This window comes from Oncorhynchus keta, chromosome 3 (genome assembly GCF_023373465.1).
Source record: "Oncorhynchus keta strain PuntledgeMale-10-30-2019 chromosome 3, Oket_V2, whole genome shotgun sequence".
Taxonomy (NCBI): domain Eukaryota; kingdom Metazoa; phylum Chordata; class Actinopteri; order Salmoniformes; family Salmonidae; genus Oncorhynchus; species Oncorhynchus keta.
Window position 1 is genome coordinate 1,772,622 of NC_068423.1, and position 19,299 is coordinate 1,791,920.

The 19,299-nt window shown below is 42.8% G+C and overlaps 1 protein-coding gene across 1 annotated transcript in view; it reads left to right on the plus strand.

Annotated features, from left to right (window-relative positions):
• LOC118363666 (cadherin-23-like) overlaps positions 1–19,299 on the plus strand; it is a 544,503-nt gene that overhangs the window by 509,673 nt on the left and 15,531 nt on the right. The window contains exons 57-64 of the mRNA XM_052486131.1: positions 2,736–2,999; positions 3,112–3,273; positions 3,631–3,887; positions 4,120–4,217; positions 8,064–8,264; positions 11,456–11,496; positions 11,644–11,704; positions 11,931–12,060. Coding sequence (XP_052342091.1) covers positions 2,736–2,999; positions 3,112–3,273; positions 3,631–3,887; positions 4,120–4,217; positions 8,064–8,264; positions 11,456–11,496; positions 11,644–11,704; positions 11,931–12,060 — 1,214 coding nt within the window. The remainder of the gene's footprint in view (positions 1–2,735; positions 3,000–3,111; positions 3,274–3,630; positions 3,888–4,119; positions 4,218–8,063; positions 8,265–11,455; positions 11,497–11,643; positions 11,705–11,930; positions 12,061–19,299) is intronic.

A 19,299-nucleotide genomic window follows, 5' to 3' on the forward strand; every position in this document is an offset into this window, starting at 1 on the left:
GTCCTCCTCCCTGAGTCAGTCATTGTTGACCGCATACCTCCTGGCCCTCTCACTTCGGGGCCCAGCTGGGGTCTTTCCTCTTCATCCAGAGCCACTGACTGCTGCCTTCTGCCGCCTCTGATACAGCTTTGATTGCCGAACGCTGGCTCTGGCCCTTAATTCCCAGGTCTCTAAGCAGTCTGGTTGTAGATGTTGCCACAAAACCTATGCAGCCCACCTCCACTGGTCGGACTTCTGTGTTCCAGCCATGATGCCGTGCTTCGGCAGCTAGATCAGCATAGCGCAGATGTTTTCGCTCATAAGCCTCATCTACTGAGTTTTCCCAGGGTACTGTGAGCTTAATGATGAAGACCTTATTGAGTGAACGGGACCAGAGCACCATGTCAGGTCTTAGGGTGGTGGTTGCGATCTCCGGAGGAAACACAAGTTGCCGGCCAATGTCAGCTAGCATTTTCCAGTCGCGGGCCAAGCGCAGCTGGTCTCGCTCTAATGGTGTAGAGCCGATCTTCGGTGGTTTAGCCCCTTCGCGGACAAAGTTTGTCCGTAAGGAGTGTGATGCTGCTGTGGGTGGTAGGGAGTTGGTGGCAGCTCGCTTGTCCTCCAGGGCGGACGCAAGGTTTTTAAGGACTTGGTTGTGACGCCAAGTGTAGCGTCCTTGGGCGAGGCTTGTTTTACAGCCTGTGAGAATGTGCCTGAGGTTGGCTGGCATGGAACAGAGGGCACAGTCCGGATCTTCACCATACCATTGGTGAAGATTAACTGGTGTTGGAAGGACGTCATATGTTGCTCTGATGGAAAAGCTCAACCGCCTCGCTTCCATGGCCCACAGATCCTTCCAGCTGATCTTCCTCTTCTCCACACTGTCCCATCGAGTCCACTGTCCCTGTTTGGCAAGAGAGACTGCCTTGGCCCACCTTGCAGCCTCCTCCTGATGGCGTACTTCCTGCACTACCATCTTCCGCCGCTCTGGTGCAGTGTTCTTACTCCAAGCAGCACGGCTAGTTAGCCCAAGGCCTCCTCTCCCTTGCTGAACATGACCCACAATGTCAGCATGTCTGAGGGCTGCTGTTGCCTCCTGGACTGCTTTTCCTGGCCTCCATTTGCGCCCAGTTGCCAAGATCAGCGTGTTGTTGCTCACCACTGGGTCTCGAGATTCATTCAGTGTCATTTGGAGCCTGGTTTTTGCACACTTGAATTCCTCTGTTAGACTGGTGAGGGGCAGCTTGAGGACACCATCTCCATAGAGGCCTATGGTGGTAAGGCATCGTGGAACTCCGAGCCACTTCTTTAAGTAGCCTGTGACTCCTCTTTCCATCTTCTCCACTGTTGAGATTGGAACCTCATACAGTGCTAAGGGCCACAACACCCGGGGTAGGAGACCAAACTGCAGACACCAGGCCTTTAACTTTCCAGGTAGCTGGGTGTTGTCGATGGACTGTAGGCTACTACTGATGTCTTTGCGCAGCTGTTGCACCTGATCTTTGTCCTTCAGGCTTGCATCATACCACCTTCCAAGGCTTTTTACCGGCTGCTCAGACACTGTTGGGATTTGGTCATCTCCGATGAAGAATTTCAGGTCAGAGAGTACTCCCTTCACAATCGAGATGCTGCGTGACTTGGATGGTTTAATCTTCATACGGGCCCAGCTGATGTTCTCCTCAAGTTTTCTGAGCAGTCTCCTGGTGCATGGGACAGTGGTGGTCAATGTTGTAATGTCGTCCATGTAGGCTCTGAGTGGAGGGAGGCGGAAACCAGAGTCGACTCGCTGTCCACCAGCAACCCATTTTGAGGATCTGATGATAACCTCCATTGCCATTGTGAATGCCAACGGAGAAATGGTACATCCTGCCATTATACCTACATTCAGGCACTGCCATGAGGTGGTGAACTCTGAGGTGGTGAAGCAGAACTGCAGATCCTGGAAGTACGACTTCACCAGGTTTGTGATGGTGTCCGGTATGTGAAAAAATCTGAAGGCAGACCACAGGAGTTCATGAGGCACAGAGCCAAATGCATTGGCGAGGTCGAGGAAGACTACATGGAGGTCCCTTTTCTCCACCTTGGCCATTTGGATCTGATGCCAGATCATGCTGGAATGTTCCAAGCAGCCAGAGAACCCTGATATTCCTGCCTTCTGTACAGATGTATCGACATACGCATTCCTTTGTAGGTACTCGGCCATCCTCTGGGCAATGACCCTAAAGAAGATTTTTCCCTCGACATTCAGTAAGGAGATTGGGCGGAATTGGCTGATGTTCACTGCATCCTTCTCCTTAGGGATCAGGACCCCGCCTGCCCTACGCCACACTTTGGGTATTATCTTCTTCTACCAAGCTGTTCTCATAAGCCTCCAGAGCAACCTCAGGATGTCTGGTGTGTTCTTATACACTTTGTACGGGACTCCATTTGGCGCCGGGCCTGATGCTGTTCTTGCCCGTCGAACTGTGTCTTCCACCTCTTTCCATGTCGGAGGGCTGGTCTCAATATGATGTTCCGGGGGTTCAATAGGTGGGATATCTGATGGGATGGCCAGATGTTCATGTCGCTTTGAGTCAACGTTTGTTGTTCTCAGGTGCTCCTCTAGGTCTTTCTTTGTTGTTTTTAGAGCTCCACTTTTTTCTTTTGTGAAGAGACTTTTAATACGGAATAATTAAATATATTTTTGGTTGCTGCATGTTGGTGCTGCTGTCTATTGAATATGGACATAACACTGATTTCCAATCGTGCCCTTATAGGGGGAGATACTGAAGGTAACTTTGGCCTGAGCCCAGGGGGCGTACTGAAGGTGAAGAAGGATCTGGATCGTGAGGACATCTCAGTGTACTCCATCATCATCAAGGCCTCCAGCCACAGGAACTGGGCCCCTGCACGGGGTCAAAGGTCAGCCTGGGGAAGAGCACTTGACCCCAGCCGTGACCCAACCCTGCAGGAGGTCAGAATCTACCTGGAGGACATCAACGACCAGCCACCACGCTTCACCAAGCTAGAGTACACTACAGGTACAGTACATAAACTGTGGGAGGGGTAAATGTGTGTGTGTGTTGAGGTTGTGTGTCTATGTGCATTCTCTCACTTTTATTCCCCCTCTCTCTATCTCTTTCTCTCTCTCAGGTGTGGCTGCTGATGCCAAGGTAGGCTCAGATCTGATTCGGGTACAGGCCATAGACAACGATGTAGGGAACAACAGTCTGGTGCTGTACCATGTCCTGTCCATCCGCTACATTAAACTCCAGTCCAATGACACTGAGGACATAGGAAACAGCTTCATCATAGGTCAGTCACTGCCTACTGCCAAGCATGACTATTATCTCCTCTGTGTTTGTATAGTATCCCTTGTTAATCTTTGATAACCAATGTTAGAATCAATTCAATTTCATTTCAGAATTGAGGAGATTAATTGAATTGAAAAGGAATTGGCCCCTGGCATGTTGTTAACCTTCAATGCCTATTGTTCCTTGATAACCAAGGTTGGGATCAATTATATTTCAATCAAGGTGATGAATTGACTAAATAATTTAAATGGAATTGGACTCCAACAATTTTGATAACCTATAGGGGATATATGTTTCAATTCTAAATATTGATTTGAATCACAGTGAAATTGACCCTGAACCTGTTGATAACCCTTAGGAGAGACAGATGGGATCATCCGTACCTATGACCTGTTCACGGCTTACGACCCGGGCTACTTCGTGGTGGAGGTGTTGGCACGGGACCTGGCGGGCCACAGTGACATCGCCATGGTGGGCATCTACATCCTGCGGGATGACCAGCGGGTGAAGATCGTCATCAACGAGATACCAGAGCGGGTACGACAGTTCCAGGAGGAGTTTATCAACCTGCTGTCCAACATCACCGGAGCCATTGTCAACACGGACGATGTGCAGGTAGGTAAGGGTGTGAGTGTGTGTGAGTGTGTGTGCATGTGTGTGCAAGTGTGTGTGTGTGTGTGTGTGTGTGTGTGTGTGTGTGTGTGTGTGTGTGTGTGTGTGTGTGTGTGTGTGTGTGTGTGTGTGTGTGTGTGTGTGTGTGTGTGTGCATGCATGTGTATAAAATTACTTATGAAATGTGTATCTCCCATAACCCCCTTTGTCATTCTCTTCTTCTGTTTCTGCTCAGTTCCACGTGGACAAGAAGGGCAGAGTGAACTTTGCCCAGACAGATGTGCTCATACACGTGGTCAACAAGCACACCAACCGCATCCTGGATGTGGAAAAGTCAGTTGCTGCCTGGCAGTATAGTTTATTATCATGTTATTACCTATAGAAATATAATTACTAGAACGGACAGTCCCCATTCCCATATTTAGTGTAGGTTCTAAATGGTTCTAAAAGGTTCTAAAAACTCACGGACGATTAGTAATCAAACCAAGTCTATTCACCCACTGGGTCATATATCTGCATAAGACAAAAACATGTTTCCAAACAAAGACAAAACACCCTGATTTAGTCATATCACAGTTGACTTATTTGCTTATTGTTTTGCCTACACCCAGTGACATGCTTTTTAAATTATATGAACAAAAAATATAGGAATGGCAAGCAAGACAAAATTAAAAGGGCCTAGTTATATAACCAATATGAATTTGTAGGGCAGAAATGATTACATAATAAAGCATGAGACCTCTCACTAAAGGCATCAGTCATACAAACGTTATACTTAAATCCAAACTGGTTCTCTAGTAGATTGGTGGGAATGTCTCACCCCATGTTCAAGAATGGCCTTTTTCTCTTTATTCAGATTACAACTGCTCACTTTCGGGTTGTTTGAAAAGGAAATATTCTCCAAAATATAGTTATTTTTCAAACAAGCCTTAGAAAGTTGGTTGCAATTTCAGTTTAATCCACCTGTAAAGACAGAACAAATAATACAACAAATATTGTGGTTAAACTCAAATATTTAATGGATTATAAAAAAACATTTTTCGAAGAAATGTTTTAAAAAAGTATAATTTTGTGAACTATATCATATATAGGACTGGTGGAGGTATGTCACACATGCATCTAACACAGACATATGGAAATGTCTGCTCTACCCAAAATACAACCAACTAATTGCATCATTGTCTGTAGGCCCAACATAAATGGTTAAAGAAAAGTGTGATAAATAAAAACATATACCAATTTCATTTAAAGGACCAAAAAAATGACAGCTGTGCCATATAGATTGCAAAATAGTTGGGGAAAAATTGCAAAATAGTTGGGAAGAGATTTTCGATGTACCCATTCCATGGCACATGGTTTATGAATTGACACGCAAAACAACGCCAGATTCAAAACTTCAAATATTTCAATTTAAAGTAAAACACAAAATTCTTGCAGAAAATAGAACGTTATATATATGGGGGATACAATCTTCCCAGCTCTGCCGATTTTGCTGTGAGGAAGCAGAGTCATTAGATAATGTATTTTGGTACTGTCTATATGTAGCTCATTTTTGGTCACAGGTCCAGGAATGGCTGAAGAATTGCGACATTTGCCGAGAACTAACGCTGCAGATAGCAATACTGGGTGATTTGAAAAGCCATAGTCAATCAATCAATAATATAATAATTATTTTAGCAAACATTTTTCTCTTTAATTTACAATCTGTAGAAGCTATGAGAATATTACTTTTGTGAAGCATCACAGCACATTAAAAAAAATGTAAAATGTATATAGGTTCAGAAATGTTGAGAAATAGCACAGTTACAAAAATAAATCAAACTGGATAGACATCAGAAATAGAGGAAGGACTAAAAACAAACACAATCTAACTATGGTAAAATAGATTGTGTCTGTAAAATGTGTATAATATGTATAAACTGAAGGTAGAAGCCTACGTGTTATTGTATATTAGTTTACTCCAATTGGGGAAAGGTGGTAAAGGTTTGCGGGGAATGATACAGGTATATTAAAAATTAAAAATAAATTAAAAAGTATGTACAGTGGGGCACCAATTGTGCAAGTTCTCCCACTTAAAAAGATGAGAGAGGCCTGTAATATTCATCATAGGTACACTTCAACTATGAGAGATAAAATGAGAAAAGAAAATCCAGAAAATCACATTGTAGGATTTTTAATGAATTTATTTGAAAATTATGGTGGAAAATAAGCATTTGGTCAATAACAAAAGTTTATCTCAATACTTTGTTATATACCCTTTGTTGGCAATGACAGAGGTTAAACGCTTTCTGTAAGTCTTCACAAGGTTTTCACACACTGTTGCTGGTATTTTGGCCCATTCCTCCATGCAGATTTCCTCTAGAGCAGTGATGTTTTGGGGCTGTTGCTGGGCAACACAGACTTTCAAGTCCCTCCAAAGATTTTCTATGGGGTTGAGATCTGGAGACTGGCTAGGCCACTCCAGGACCTTGAAATGCTTCTTACGAAGCCACTCCTTCGTTGCCCGGGAGGTGTGTTTGGGATCATTGTCATGCTGAAAGACCCAGCCACGTTTAATCTTCAATGCCCTTGCTGATGGAAGGAGGTTTTCACTCAAAATCCCACGATACATGGCCCCATTCATTCTTTCCTTTACACGGATCAGTCGTCCTGGTCCCTTTGCAGAAAAACAGCCCCAAAGCATGTTTCCACCCCCATGCTTCACAGTAGGTATGGTGTTCTTTGGATGCAACTCAGCATTCTTTGTCCTCCAAACACGACGAATTGAGTTTTTACCAAAAAGTTCTATTTTGGTTTCATCTGACCATATAACTTTCTCCCAATCTTCTTCTGGATCATCCAAATGCTCTCTAGCAAACTTCAGACGGGCCTGAACATGTACTGGCTTAAGCAGGGGGACACGTCTGGCACTGCAGGATTTGAGTCCCTGGCGGCGTAGTGTGTTACTGATGGTAGGCTTTGTTACTTTGGTCCCAGCTGTCTGCAGGTCATTCACTAGGTCCCCCCGTGTGGTTCTGGGATTTTTGCTCACCGTTCTTGTGATCATTTTGACCCCGTGGGGTGAGATCTTGCGTGGAGTCTCAGATCAAGGGAGATTATCAGTGGTCTTGTATGTCTTCCATTTCCTAATAATTGCTCCCACAGTTGATTTCTTCAAACCAAGCTGCTTACCTATTGCAGATTCAGTCTTCCCAGCCTGGTGCAGGTCTACAATTTTGTTTCTGGTGTCCTTTGACAGCTCTTTGGTCTTGGCCATAGTGGAGTTTGGAGTGTGACTGTTTGAGGTTGTGGACAGGTGTCTTTTATACTGATAATAAGTTCAAACAGGTGCCATTAATACAGGTAACGAGTGGAGGACAGAGGAGCCTCTTAAAGAAGAAGTAAGAGGTCTGTGAGAGCCAGAAATCTTGCTTGTTTGTAGATGACCAAATACTTATTTTCCACCATAATTTGCTAATTAATTCATAAAAAATCCTACAATGTGAATTTCTTGATTTTTTTTCTTCTCATTTTGTCTGTCATAGTTGAAGTGTACCTATGATGAAAATGGCAGGCCTCTCTCGTCGTTTTAAGTGGAGAACTTGCACAATTGGTGGCTGACTAAATACTTTTTTGCCCCACTGTATGTGTATATATATTTTTACCAAAAAAAGACATGGGGGATTGGAAATGTTTTAGACAATTGCATTGATGGAAGCAACAATCTTTTCGCAATATTAAGCTGATCCACCCTTCATAAAAATACAAATAAAATATATGTTTCCACCAGCCCCAGTATATATATTCCATTTGGGTGTGGTGTCCTCCTTCCCTCTATACATTACATCTTTATTGCTTGGCAGGAAGTCAAGTGATGCGGCCAGTAAACTGTTCCTTAATGTGACCTGACCTCAACCCCCATTCCTCAGTGACTGCAACAATGTGATTGCCTTTCCTTTACACAGTACATTCCAAGCTTAATTGCCACACCATAAACATTCCTCCTACAGATAACCATTAACTTATGGTGTAGAAACCAGACTATGGCACTCATTATTTCAAGTTTAGGAGTCAGAACCCATCATAGTAGTTATATTTCTATGTCATTACATTGTTACTACACAAAAAACATGTTGTATAAGTATACTCCTCTTTGTGCTGAGCCCATTGTCTCCCCTTCCCTGGTCTTGTGATGGACAGGGTGATTCAGATGATTGATGAGAACAAGGAACAGCTGAAGAACCTTTTCAGGAATTACAACATCCTGGATGTCCAGCCTGCCGTCAGCGGGAGAGCACCTGATGACCTCACTACGCTACAGATGGCCATCATTATCTTAGCTGTGTTGCTCTTCTTGGCAGCCATGTCATTCATCTTCATGAACTGGTACTATCGCACAGTGTAAGAGCCTCCCACTGTAATTCAAATCAAATTTTATTTGTCACGTGTCACAATTAATGTAGCATTTACAGTGAAATGCTAGCTAACGAGCCCTTCCCAACAATGCAGAGTTAAAGAAAAAAATTACAATTGTAACGCAAGTGGAATCAAATAAAATACACAAGATTGGCGCTACAGTTGAAGTCTAAAGTTTACTTACCCTTAGGTTGGAGTCATTAAAACTCGTTTTTCAACCCCTCAACAAATTTCTTGTTAATTAACAAACAATAGTTTGGCAAGTCGGTTAGGACATCTACTTTGTGGATGACACCAGTAATTGTTCCAATAATTGTTAACAGACAGATTATTTCACTTATAATTCACTGTGTCACAATTCCAGTGGGTCAGAAATTGACACCAAATCAATGCGAGTGTAGTGAAATGCTTGTGCTTCTAGTTCCGACCGTGGAGTAATATCTAACAAATAATCTAACAATTTCACAACGACTACCTTATACACACACAAGTGTAAAGGAATGAATAAGAATATGTACATTAAATATATGGATGAGCGATGGCCGAACGGCATAGGCAAGATGCAGTAGATGGTATAGAGTACAGTATATACATATGATATGAGTCATGTAGGATATGTAAACATTATATAAAGTGGCATTGTTTAAAGTGGCTTGTGATACATTTTTTACATCCAATTTTTAAAGTGGCTGGAGATTTGTGTCAGTATGTTATTAGCAGATTCTCAATGTTAGTGATAGCTGTTTTACAGTCTGATGGCCTTGAGATAGAAGCTGGTTTTCAGTCTCTCTGTCCCAGCTTTGATGGACCTGTACTGACCTCGCATTCTGGATGATAGCGGGGTGAACAGGCAGTTGCTCGGGTGGTTGTTGTCCTTGATGATCGTTTTGGCCTTCTTGTGACATCGGGTGGTATAGGTGTCCTGGAGGGCAGGTAGTTTGCCCCCGGTGATGCGTTGTGCAGACCTCACTACCCTCTGGAGAGCCTTAAGGTTGTGGGCTATAAACAGCTTGGAAAATTCCATAAAATGATGTCATGGCTTTAGAAGAATCTGATAGGCTAATTGACATCATTTGAGTCAATTGGAGGTGTACCCGTGGATGTATTTCAATGCCTACCATCAAACTCTTTGGTTAACATCATGAGAACATCTAAAGAAATCAGCCAAGATGTAGACCTCCACAATTTCCAAACACCTGAAGGTACCACGTTCATCTGTACAAACAATAGTATGCAAGTATAAACACCATGGGACCACGCAGCCATCATACTGCTTGTGCAAATCAATCCCAGAACAACAGCAAAGGATCTTGTAAAGATGCTGGAGGAGACAGGTACATAAGTATCTATATCCAAATGGGTGTCCCAAATGGACAATGACCCCAAGCATACGTCCAAAGTTGTGGCAAAATGGCTTAAGGACAACAAAGTCAAGATATTGGAGTGGCCATCACAAAGGCCTGACCTCAATCCCATAGAAAATCTGTGGGCAGAACTGAAAAAGCGTGTGCGAGCAAGGAGGCCTCACAAACCTGACTCCGTTACACCAGCTCGGTCAGGAGGAACGGGCCAAAATTCAACCAATTTATTGTGGGAAGCTTATGGAAGGCTACCCGAAATGTTTGACCCAAGTTAAACAATTTAAAGGCAATGCTACCAAATACTAATTGGGCGTATGTAAACTTCTGACCCACTGGGAATGTGATGAAAGAAATAAAAGCTGAAATAAATCATTCTCTCTACTATTATTCTGACATTTCACATTCTTGAAATAAAGTGGTGATCCTAACTGACCCAAGACAGTGAATTTTTACCCGGATTAAATGTCAGGAATTGTGAAAAACTGAGTTTAAATGTATTTGGCTAAAATGTATGTAAACTTCCGACTTCAACTGTATATACAGGGATTACCAGTACAAATCAATGTGCAGAGGTATGAAGTATTTGATGTAGATACTGTATGTACATGACGGCAGGGTTAAGTGTCTAGTCATCAGGATAGATAAGAGTAAAATAAATAACAAAGTAGCAGCAGCAATTGATGAGTGTAAAAGTGTGTGTGTGTGTAATATGTATGTATGTGTGTTTGTGTTGTGTTGGTCTGCGTGTGTGTGTAATGTGTGTGTGGGCGTATGTAGTGTGCATGAATGTGTGTGGCTTTTGTGTGGGAGTGTCAATGTATATGGTTTGTATAGTCTAGTGAGTGTACGTAGGGTCAGTGCAAGATAGTCAATTAATGGTACCCAGTCTTATCGCTTGGGGGTAGAAGGTGTCTTGGAGCCCCTTGTTCCGAGAGCCGATGCTCCGGTACAGTTTTCCAGACGATAGCAGAGTGAACAGTCTATGGCTTGGGTGGCTGGAGTCTTTAGCACATTTTTGGGCCTTCTTCTGACACCGCCTGATATTGAGGTCCTGGATTGCATTGAGCTCGGCCCCAGTGATATACTGGGCTGTTCGCACCACCCTCTGTCACCCTTTCAACCTCATTGTCAAACATAGCATACTGATCCACTTTAACTTATTCAATCCAATAAGCTTACTCATACTTAACCACTTCATTTTACAATATGTTCTTGTGTATCAAAGTATAGATTGCTCTTTCACTTCATCTCTATGGTCCTGGTCAGTTCCTGGATGGGAGACCAGATGCTGCTGGAAGTGGTGTTGGAGGGCCAGTAGGAGGCACTCTTTCCTCTGGTCTAAAAAAATATATATCCCAATGCCCCAGGGCAGTGATTGGGGACACTGCCCTGTGTAAGGGTGCAGTCTTTCGGATGGGATGTTAAACGGGTGTCCTGACTCTCTGAGGCCATTAAAGATCCCATGGCACTTATCGTAAGAGTAGGGGTGTTAACCGGTATCCTGGCTAAATTCCCAATCTGGCCCTCAAACCATCACGGTCACCTAATAATCCCCAGTTTACAATTGGCTCATTCATCTCCTCCTCTCCCCTGTAACTATTCCCCAGGTCGTTGCTGCAAATGAGAACGTGTTCTCAGTCAACTTACCTGGTACAATAACGGATAAATAAAATAAATAAATATATAAACATGTTTTTCATGTCAATGGAATTTGTAATGGTGTTACTTCAAACTGGCTATGATAGATACTTTGACATGGCTATGTCAGGATGTTGAACGTCTCACCACCTGTCTGTGTGTTTTTCTATGCTACAGACACAAGAGGAAGCTGAAAGCCATTGTAGCAGGATCCACAGGTGAGACAGGACCGAGGGGAAAGTCCCTGCAAGCCTAACAGCAGGATGTGGAAAACTATGGACTAGTTTGACTAGCTGTGTGTGTGTACGTGTGTGTGTGTGCGTGATTGTAATTCATAATTCACCTGTTTATCTTCTGTCTTCCAGGGAAGCAAGGTCTCATGGACATCCTGGATTTGCCCAACACCAATAAATACTCATTTGAGGGGTGAGACAATAGATTACAGTGTTTATGCATTTTAAAACCTACAGTACTTTATTGCACTTGACTCATGTCATTGATATGATGTATGTGTGGGCATATTCCTTTTGCAGGATCACAGATACATGCAGTGCTGATCTTAAATATCTGACAGTTGTGTATACAATATTTAATAAGACTGATGAAGTGTTAGCTGGGTAAGGTTATAGCTAAGACTGTTGTTGACTCTCAGGGCCAACCCTGTGTGGCTAGACCCGTTCTGTCGGAACCTGGAGCTAGCTGCCCAGGCAGAGCATGAAGACGACCTGCCGGAAAACCTCAGTGAGATCACTGACCTGTGGAACAGCCCCGTGCCTACTCACGTGAGTACAGATATTAAAACAGCGGCGGTCGGTGCCGTTTAAGATTTCATTCATATTCCATTTTAACATTGATAGGTTTAGGCTACTACATGATACTCAACTTTTCCCTACAACCTAGCCTATGAATGAAAGTTTACAACCTGGTGCACACAGGTTGAGAGAAAATGTTGAGGTGACAAATGGACAGACAGTGACACATTTAATACCTCCTTCACACTTGCCTGTATCTAGCTGATCTAGGGGGCAATCATAAGTCCAACAGTTGCAAACAATAATTTTTATTAGACATATTCAGGTATGTTTATCGCCATTTCGTTCCATTTGCTTCCATTTAAGAAATGTCTTTCAACAGAATTGGCAGAATGAATACACCCCGATCACGTGGAAAGACAGTTCAGTTTTCATAGCAGACATATTGTATTCCTTCTCGCATCTATGCACTCTCCTCCTCTTACCTTTTCCCCTCGCTTGTGGACTTCAATGCACAACACATCAGCTGTATGAGACCAGGTGAAAAAAACCTTTCCAAGCAAAACCATATTATAACCGCTAAACACAGCCTACATCGTTGTCACCATACTTGCTATTTGTAACGTCATAGTCAACATAGCTAATAGACCTAATGCGTTAGTAAACCCGCTACAATCATGTAGTCATGATAGAGTCAGTAAGCAGTTTAGCAGTTACACCGGCGGGCCCTATTGGCAAAAAATGTGTAAATAAATAAATGTATAAACTGTTCAACTATTGTCTCTTTCTCTCTTTGAGTCAACTACCCACCACATTATATGCACTCCAATGCTAGCTAGCTGTAGCTTATGCTTTAAGTACTATATTTATTATCTGATCCTTTGATTGGGTGGACAACATGTCAGTTCATGCTGCAAGAGCTCTGATAGGTTGGAGGACATCCTCTAGAAGTTGTCATAGTTACTGTATAAGTCTATGTAGCGGAGAAGAACCATGAGCCTCCTAGGTTTTGTACTTGAAGTCAATATACCCAGAGGACAGATAGCTGTTCTCCGGTTATACCGGTTACACCATGGTGCTACCTTACCGAGTGCTTTGAGGCAGTAGACCTTCATTGCAAAATAGTGTGTTTTAATCAAATATTTGGTGACCTGTGAATACTGTAGATTCAGTATAGTTTTAGGATAACTTGAATAATGTTATACCATTTTTATTTTTATGAAATTCACTGAAGAGGATGGTCCTCCCCTGCCTCCATTGAGGAGGCTCCACTGCTATCTATGCATGTTCATGCATTTCTATGAGTACACCCAGCAAACCACAATTGGTTCTGTGAAAGCTCCCAGAACATTCATTAGGTTGTGAAAAATGTTCTCCGAACACAAAAACTGTCCAGCCGTGCTGATGATTACGCAATGTTTGTTTAAAACTTTCGCCATGTTGCTAGAACGTTCCCAGAACACATTTTGTCTGTTCTTTAAAGGTTCCCAGAATGTTTCTTTAGGTTGTGGGAACAGTCTGGTGGAAACACTGCGGGGACATCACAAAATAATCTGTCAACTTGTACGAATGATTGTGCAATGTTTGCATAAGGGTGCAAAAACATTCCCCTTATGTTACAAGAACATTCCCAGAGCACATTTGTTATGTTCTTTAAAAGTTCCTAAAACATGTATTTAGGTTGTGGGAACCTTGTGTGGATATGACATGATTTTGGTTCCAAAAACACTAAAACTGTCCAGTTGTGCTAACATTCAGACAATGTTTGTATCAGGGTGCACAAAACATTCCTTCGATGTTGCAAGAATGTTGACCGAACAGCCTTTCTAAGTTATTTAAAGGTTCCCAGAACATTTCATTAGGTTGTGGGAGAAGTGTGGGTACATTACAAGATATAGGTTCCCAAAGCACAAAATATCCTCAGTTGTGATGACATTCATACAATGTTTAAGTTACGTTGCACAGGGCATTCCCTTAATATTTTCACATCCAAATATCTCTAGTGGTCCCCCCAGCGTGAGTTTTTTTTATGAGCGTGATGTCTGAATGCGCTCACTGTTCCACCATTTGATTGTCACGCAACAGGACAGTTAACCCATGCTGCCCTCAAACCAATTAGCTTCCTGCTAATTATCTATGTTTCAACTTGTCAATTTCAAATTATTTTCAACCAACAGTATTCATGTCAAACAACGGTTTGAAATGAGGTGCGTTCCACCTACTCATTAATTCACAAAGAAGTATCCCATTTCACTGTGCCAGAAAATTTACATCTGAGGCATGCTATTTTAATTTAAGATGAATATTAGCTAGCTGAGCCGGACAAAGTTCTCTCTTTGATGAGAGCCCAAGCACTCCCCCAGTGTTTCCCCAGGTCAAGTATGCAAGCATTTACGCATCTGCAGTCAGAACCTTCCCGAATGTTTTACCCCTGGTGCATTTTCCGGCTGGCGCCCCCATTGCCTTCATTGCTGTTTTCCTTACTAATAACTATTTTGGACATTTGTGTGTTCCTATCAAAGTAAGTGGCGTGCTTTATTATGTTAGCATAATAGTTTCTGTATATCGTGTTATGTTGTTTCTTCTGTAGCACACCTTATGTAACTATTTATGGAACATAAAGTATTCTGTGCTTATGTAGCTAGCAACATTCTTGTATTAGCTTCTGTTGTATCCTTTGAAGCTGCCCAGGCTTCATCATGACCATGGCCTGTGTATTAATTTGGCTTGTTTAGCATAGCCCTTCTCTGCACTGCCCTGCCCCCTTTTGGAGCTCTTCAGTTACTGTTTCTTACTGTGTCTTATATCATTCATATTTATGATTTTGTTAATTCAAATGATTATTTTTATAACAGTGTTATTATGTGATATTATGTGTTAAGTGTTATTATGTTACTTCATTTTAATATTGTTTTATTGCTATATCCTGATATTGCATTGTAATTTATTCTGTACTTTCAGAAACCCCACACACAAACTATTGAATATAATTTGCCAACATCATAACTCGAATTGGACTTCTTTCTTGCCAAAGAAAGAGGCCAGCTTTTGTATGCTGGCAACATACTCTTTGAACAGCACATTTGAACATTTTACTGGAAGAAAAAACAACAACAATAGACATAGGCATATATGTAATGGTTGTCTATTTTATTTAAGTATTGGTAGTGGCTGAACAGCAAAAATAAAAACGAGTTTTACTAGAGGGAAAAAAAGAACAAGAAAAGGCGGACAACTCATGAATATGCATAACCCATATTTCAATATTCAGTGATTGAACAATAAAAACTGCATTCCCACCCCCCACCCCTTGAGCAGCAGTTTGGGGGATTTGCCGTGCATTGAGGCGTAGGGGATTGTCTGCAGCCCCAAGTTGATGAACGCCGAAGGGTGTGATGCTCCTCCGGCAACTTTCTCATGAGGTTCTGTGCTATTGGTAGGTAATCACCTTACCTATGGGGGAGAGGGAGTGGGGAGGAAGAGGGAGTGGTGAGGATGATGAAGGGGTAGGTGGATGAGATATTGTCAATTTAATTGCATTTTGGAACTGTATGTGATTTGTATGTCAAATTACAAAAACATAGTTCCGTAATCGTCTCACCTATTAGCTGGTGGTGAACTATGTGGTCATTGAGGACAGCAGTGTCGATTAGATGGAAAAAATATTTTCTTGTACCACTTGTTTTCAGAGCACATTCCACAAAGCTGGTTTATCATGTCCGCCTTATCCAATGCCCCATTTTTAGGTTAGAGTCAAGCACGCAGTCTGGTTTGATCTTTCTCTCTCCCGTCAGGTGGTCCAACTTCCCAGTTGCCAACATGGTTGCTGTACGGACAGTGGAGAGTACACGGATGTCTCGTTTGTCATGCCACTTTAGTGCCAGCTGTTGACCGTTCTCCTTGAACTGCACCTCTGCATCTTCCTGCTTCCGAATGCCGGCATCCCCTTCCTGTTCAACTGGATTGTGCCACAGGCCCATGTGCTGTTGGAGAGCAGATGCTGGAAGAGTGTGGGACTGCTGTACCAACTGTCCACATACCAAGTGTGGCCCTTCTCGAGATGAGGAGCCAGCATTATTATCACCTCATAATGTAGGATGTCAGTGTTGGACCCTGTGTAGTCTTAATGTCCTGGACAAATCCTGTCGTCATGTCACATATAATAAAGAACTTGACCCCAAAGTTGTGCCTTTGTAGGGAATATATTTACGGAATGCCAGCCTACCCTTCCATAACATCAGGGTTGTGTCACTGCATAGGTCCTTGTATGGCACAAAGACCCTACAAAATGCTGTTATTTTGTGTAATTTAGGTTGGCAACAGCATTGTTGATGAAATGCAGGCATTGCAGCAGAACTAGGAAGCAGTCTTGGGGAAAGAGTTTGGCAAAGAAGGGAGTTGCAAACATAGGATCCGTGTGCCAGTATTCCCTTTAGGAGTTCACCAGGAAGGTGTACATTTAACTAATTGTGGTTGTCACACATTTAGCGAGTTTCCCCTGGATTCTCTCTTCTCCTGTAGTTCCAAGGCATAGCAATTGGTCTCCTCCACTATGTCTCCCACCAGCTCCTCTGTCAGAAACAGCTTGAAGCACGAAGCCTCAGAGGGAGATGGCAAGGGGCTCACTCCAGACTGGGACTGGGACTCAACAGCAGGGTCAGGAAGGGTGAAATGGCTGGCGGCCTTGCAACAATCGCAGACCCTCCGTACTTCACCCACTGTTTGTCTGCCTCCATCACCACCAACATCTTCAGAGGGACTTTGTCGGTGGGAAAGGGGTCCTCAGATTAAGGGTTCTCAATGGCCAATAGGTTGCGAGCAGCTCTCTACTGTCAGAACCTGATACTTCACTTTCATACTCGGCCTCATTTCAAAATGTACAAAATCTCTAGAATTTTTATCTACCTTTCCAATTACTTTTAGAGTTTGGGATTAATTTGATTAATATTACGGTGTTTCTATTCCAAGGAAAACAAAAAAAAATATTATTTTCCATTGGGATTGAACAGAACATATGGCGCTGTACAATGTGACGGTCGGGAGTATAGTACTGGGCTATTTAGAGCAATGCCGCTTAAAGTGTTGCCAGTGTGGCAGGGTGGGGGTCCACCCCCTCTCCTTCCTTCTCCTCGCGTACCCATGAGCTAGGTCTGTCTTCTGTGCACGGCTCTGCGGCCTATCCCCTGCCCTTGTGCCCTTTCAGTGGATATTGCTGGAGAACAGCAAGGCAGTCCCTTTGTGTGCCACTCGGGAGCCATGACCAATCTGACTAAAATATATTTTATTATATATTCTGGTTAGACTGTAAACTCTCCTTCCAGACCCACATCAAACATCTCCAATCCAAAGTTAAATCTAGAATTGGCTTAGTATTTCGCAACAAAGCATCCTTCACTCATGCTGCCAAACATACTCTTGTAAAACTGACCATCCTACCAATCCTCGACTCCGGCGATGTCATTTACAAAATAGCCTCCAATACCCTACTCAACAAATTGGATGCAGTCTATCACAGTGCAATCCTTTTTGTCACCAAAGCCCCATATACTACCCACCATTGCGACCTGTACGCTCTCGTTGGCTGGCCCTCGCTTCATACTCGTCGCCAAACCCACTGGCTCATCTACAAGACCCTGCCAGGTAAAGTCTCCCCTTATCTCAGCTCGCTGGTCACCATAGCATCACCCACCTGTAGCACGCGCTCCAGCAGGTATATCTCTCTGGTCGCCCCCAAAAACAATTCTTTCTTTGGCCGCCTCTCCTTCCAGTTCTCTGCTGCCAATGACTGGAAAGAACTACAAAAATCTCTGAAACTGGAAACACTTATCTCCCTCACTAGCTTTAAGCACCAACTATCAGAGCAGCTCACAGATTACTGCACCTGTACATAGCCAACCTATAATTTACCCCAAATAACTACCTCTTTCCCTACTGTATTTATTTTATTTATTTTGCTCCTTTGCACCCCATTATTTTTATTTCTGCCTCTTAAAAACATCCCCACCGCATGGTGCTGCCATCACCATGCTTCACCGTAGGGATGGTGCCAGGTTTCCTCCAGACATGACGCTTGGCATTCAGGCCAAAGAGTTCGATCTTGGTTTCATCCGATTAGATGAACTCTGGAGCTCTGTCAGAGTGACCATTGGGCTCTTCGTCGCCTCCCTGACCAAGGCCCTTCTCCCCAACGGACGGACAGCTCTAGGAAGAGTCTTGGTACTTCTTCCATTTTAGAATGATGGAGGCCACTGTGTTCCTGGGGACCTTCAATGCTCCAGAAATGTTTTGGTACCCTTCCCTAGGGGAGTTCTACAGACAATTCCTTCAACCTCATGGCTTGGTGTTTGCTCTGACATGCACATTCAACTGTGGGACCTTATATAAGCAGGTGTGTGCCTTGCCAAATCATGTCCAATCAATTTAATTTATCACAGGTGGACTCTAATCAAATTGTAGAAAGGATGATCAATGGAGCTGAATTTTGAGTGTCATAGCAAAAAAAATTCTAATGAACTTTTTTCTCTTTGTCATTATGGTGTGTAGATTTATAAGGAAAACATTTAATTTCATCCATTTTAGAACAAGGCTGTAAAATAACAAAATGTGCAAAAAATCAAGGGGTCTGAGTACTTTGAATGCACTGCATTTCGATCACTGGTGCTGTAATGAATTGTAAATAGTAATGCTATTAGCTAATTCACATTATGGTTTCTATCAGCCAAGAGGTAGTTAAATATGATGGCTTGTGTTAGCTCACTCTTTCATCACTTAGCATTAGAACTAATATAGCCTACGTTATTTGATTTGGATGGGAATTGTGTTATGCTGTTACAACTTCTGTGAATGTCTGAACATTGCATCCAACAATAAGCAGTTACAAATCAGTCACTTTTATTTAGAAAAATGCATCCCATAGAAATGTATAGAACCCTATACATAATTTATTTTCAGATTAGCTCATCAAATGTACATGTACAGAACTGAACACAACCCCACTGTAGGAATATGTGGACATCACTACTGATGGAACTATATTTGAAATGACTGTGTCAGGTCATGTCTTCGTAACAACCTATAACTTTTAAACATAAATTAACAAAATGCATAAGGCATCCCTGTCCTTTGGCTTGCTGGCTTTAAACGGTCATTACTTGAAGTTGAAGAATTTGCAGGCCATCTTCAGTTAAAGCTAGTTCTCATAGTTTCTGAAATCCAGCCTTACTCTCCCGGGGCTGAAAACAAGTCCTTGAATACTGAACAGCCTTATAG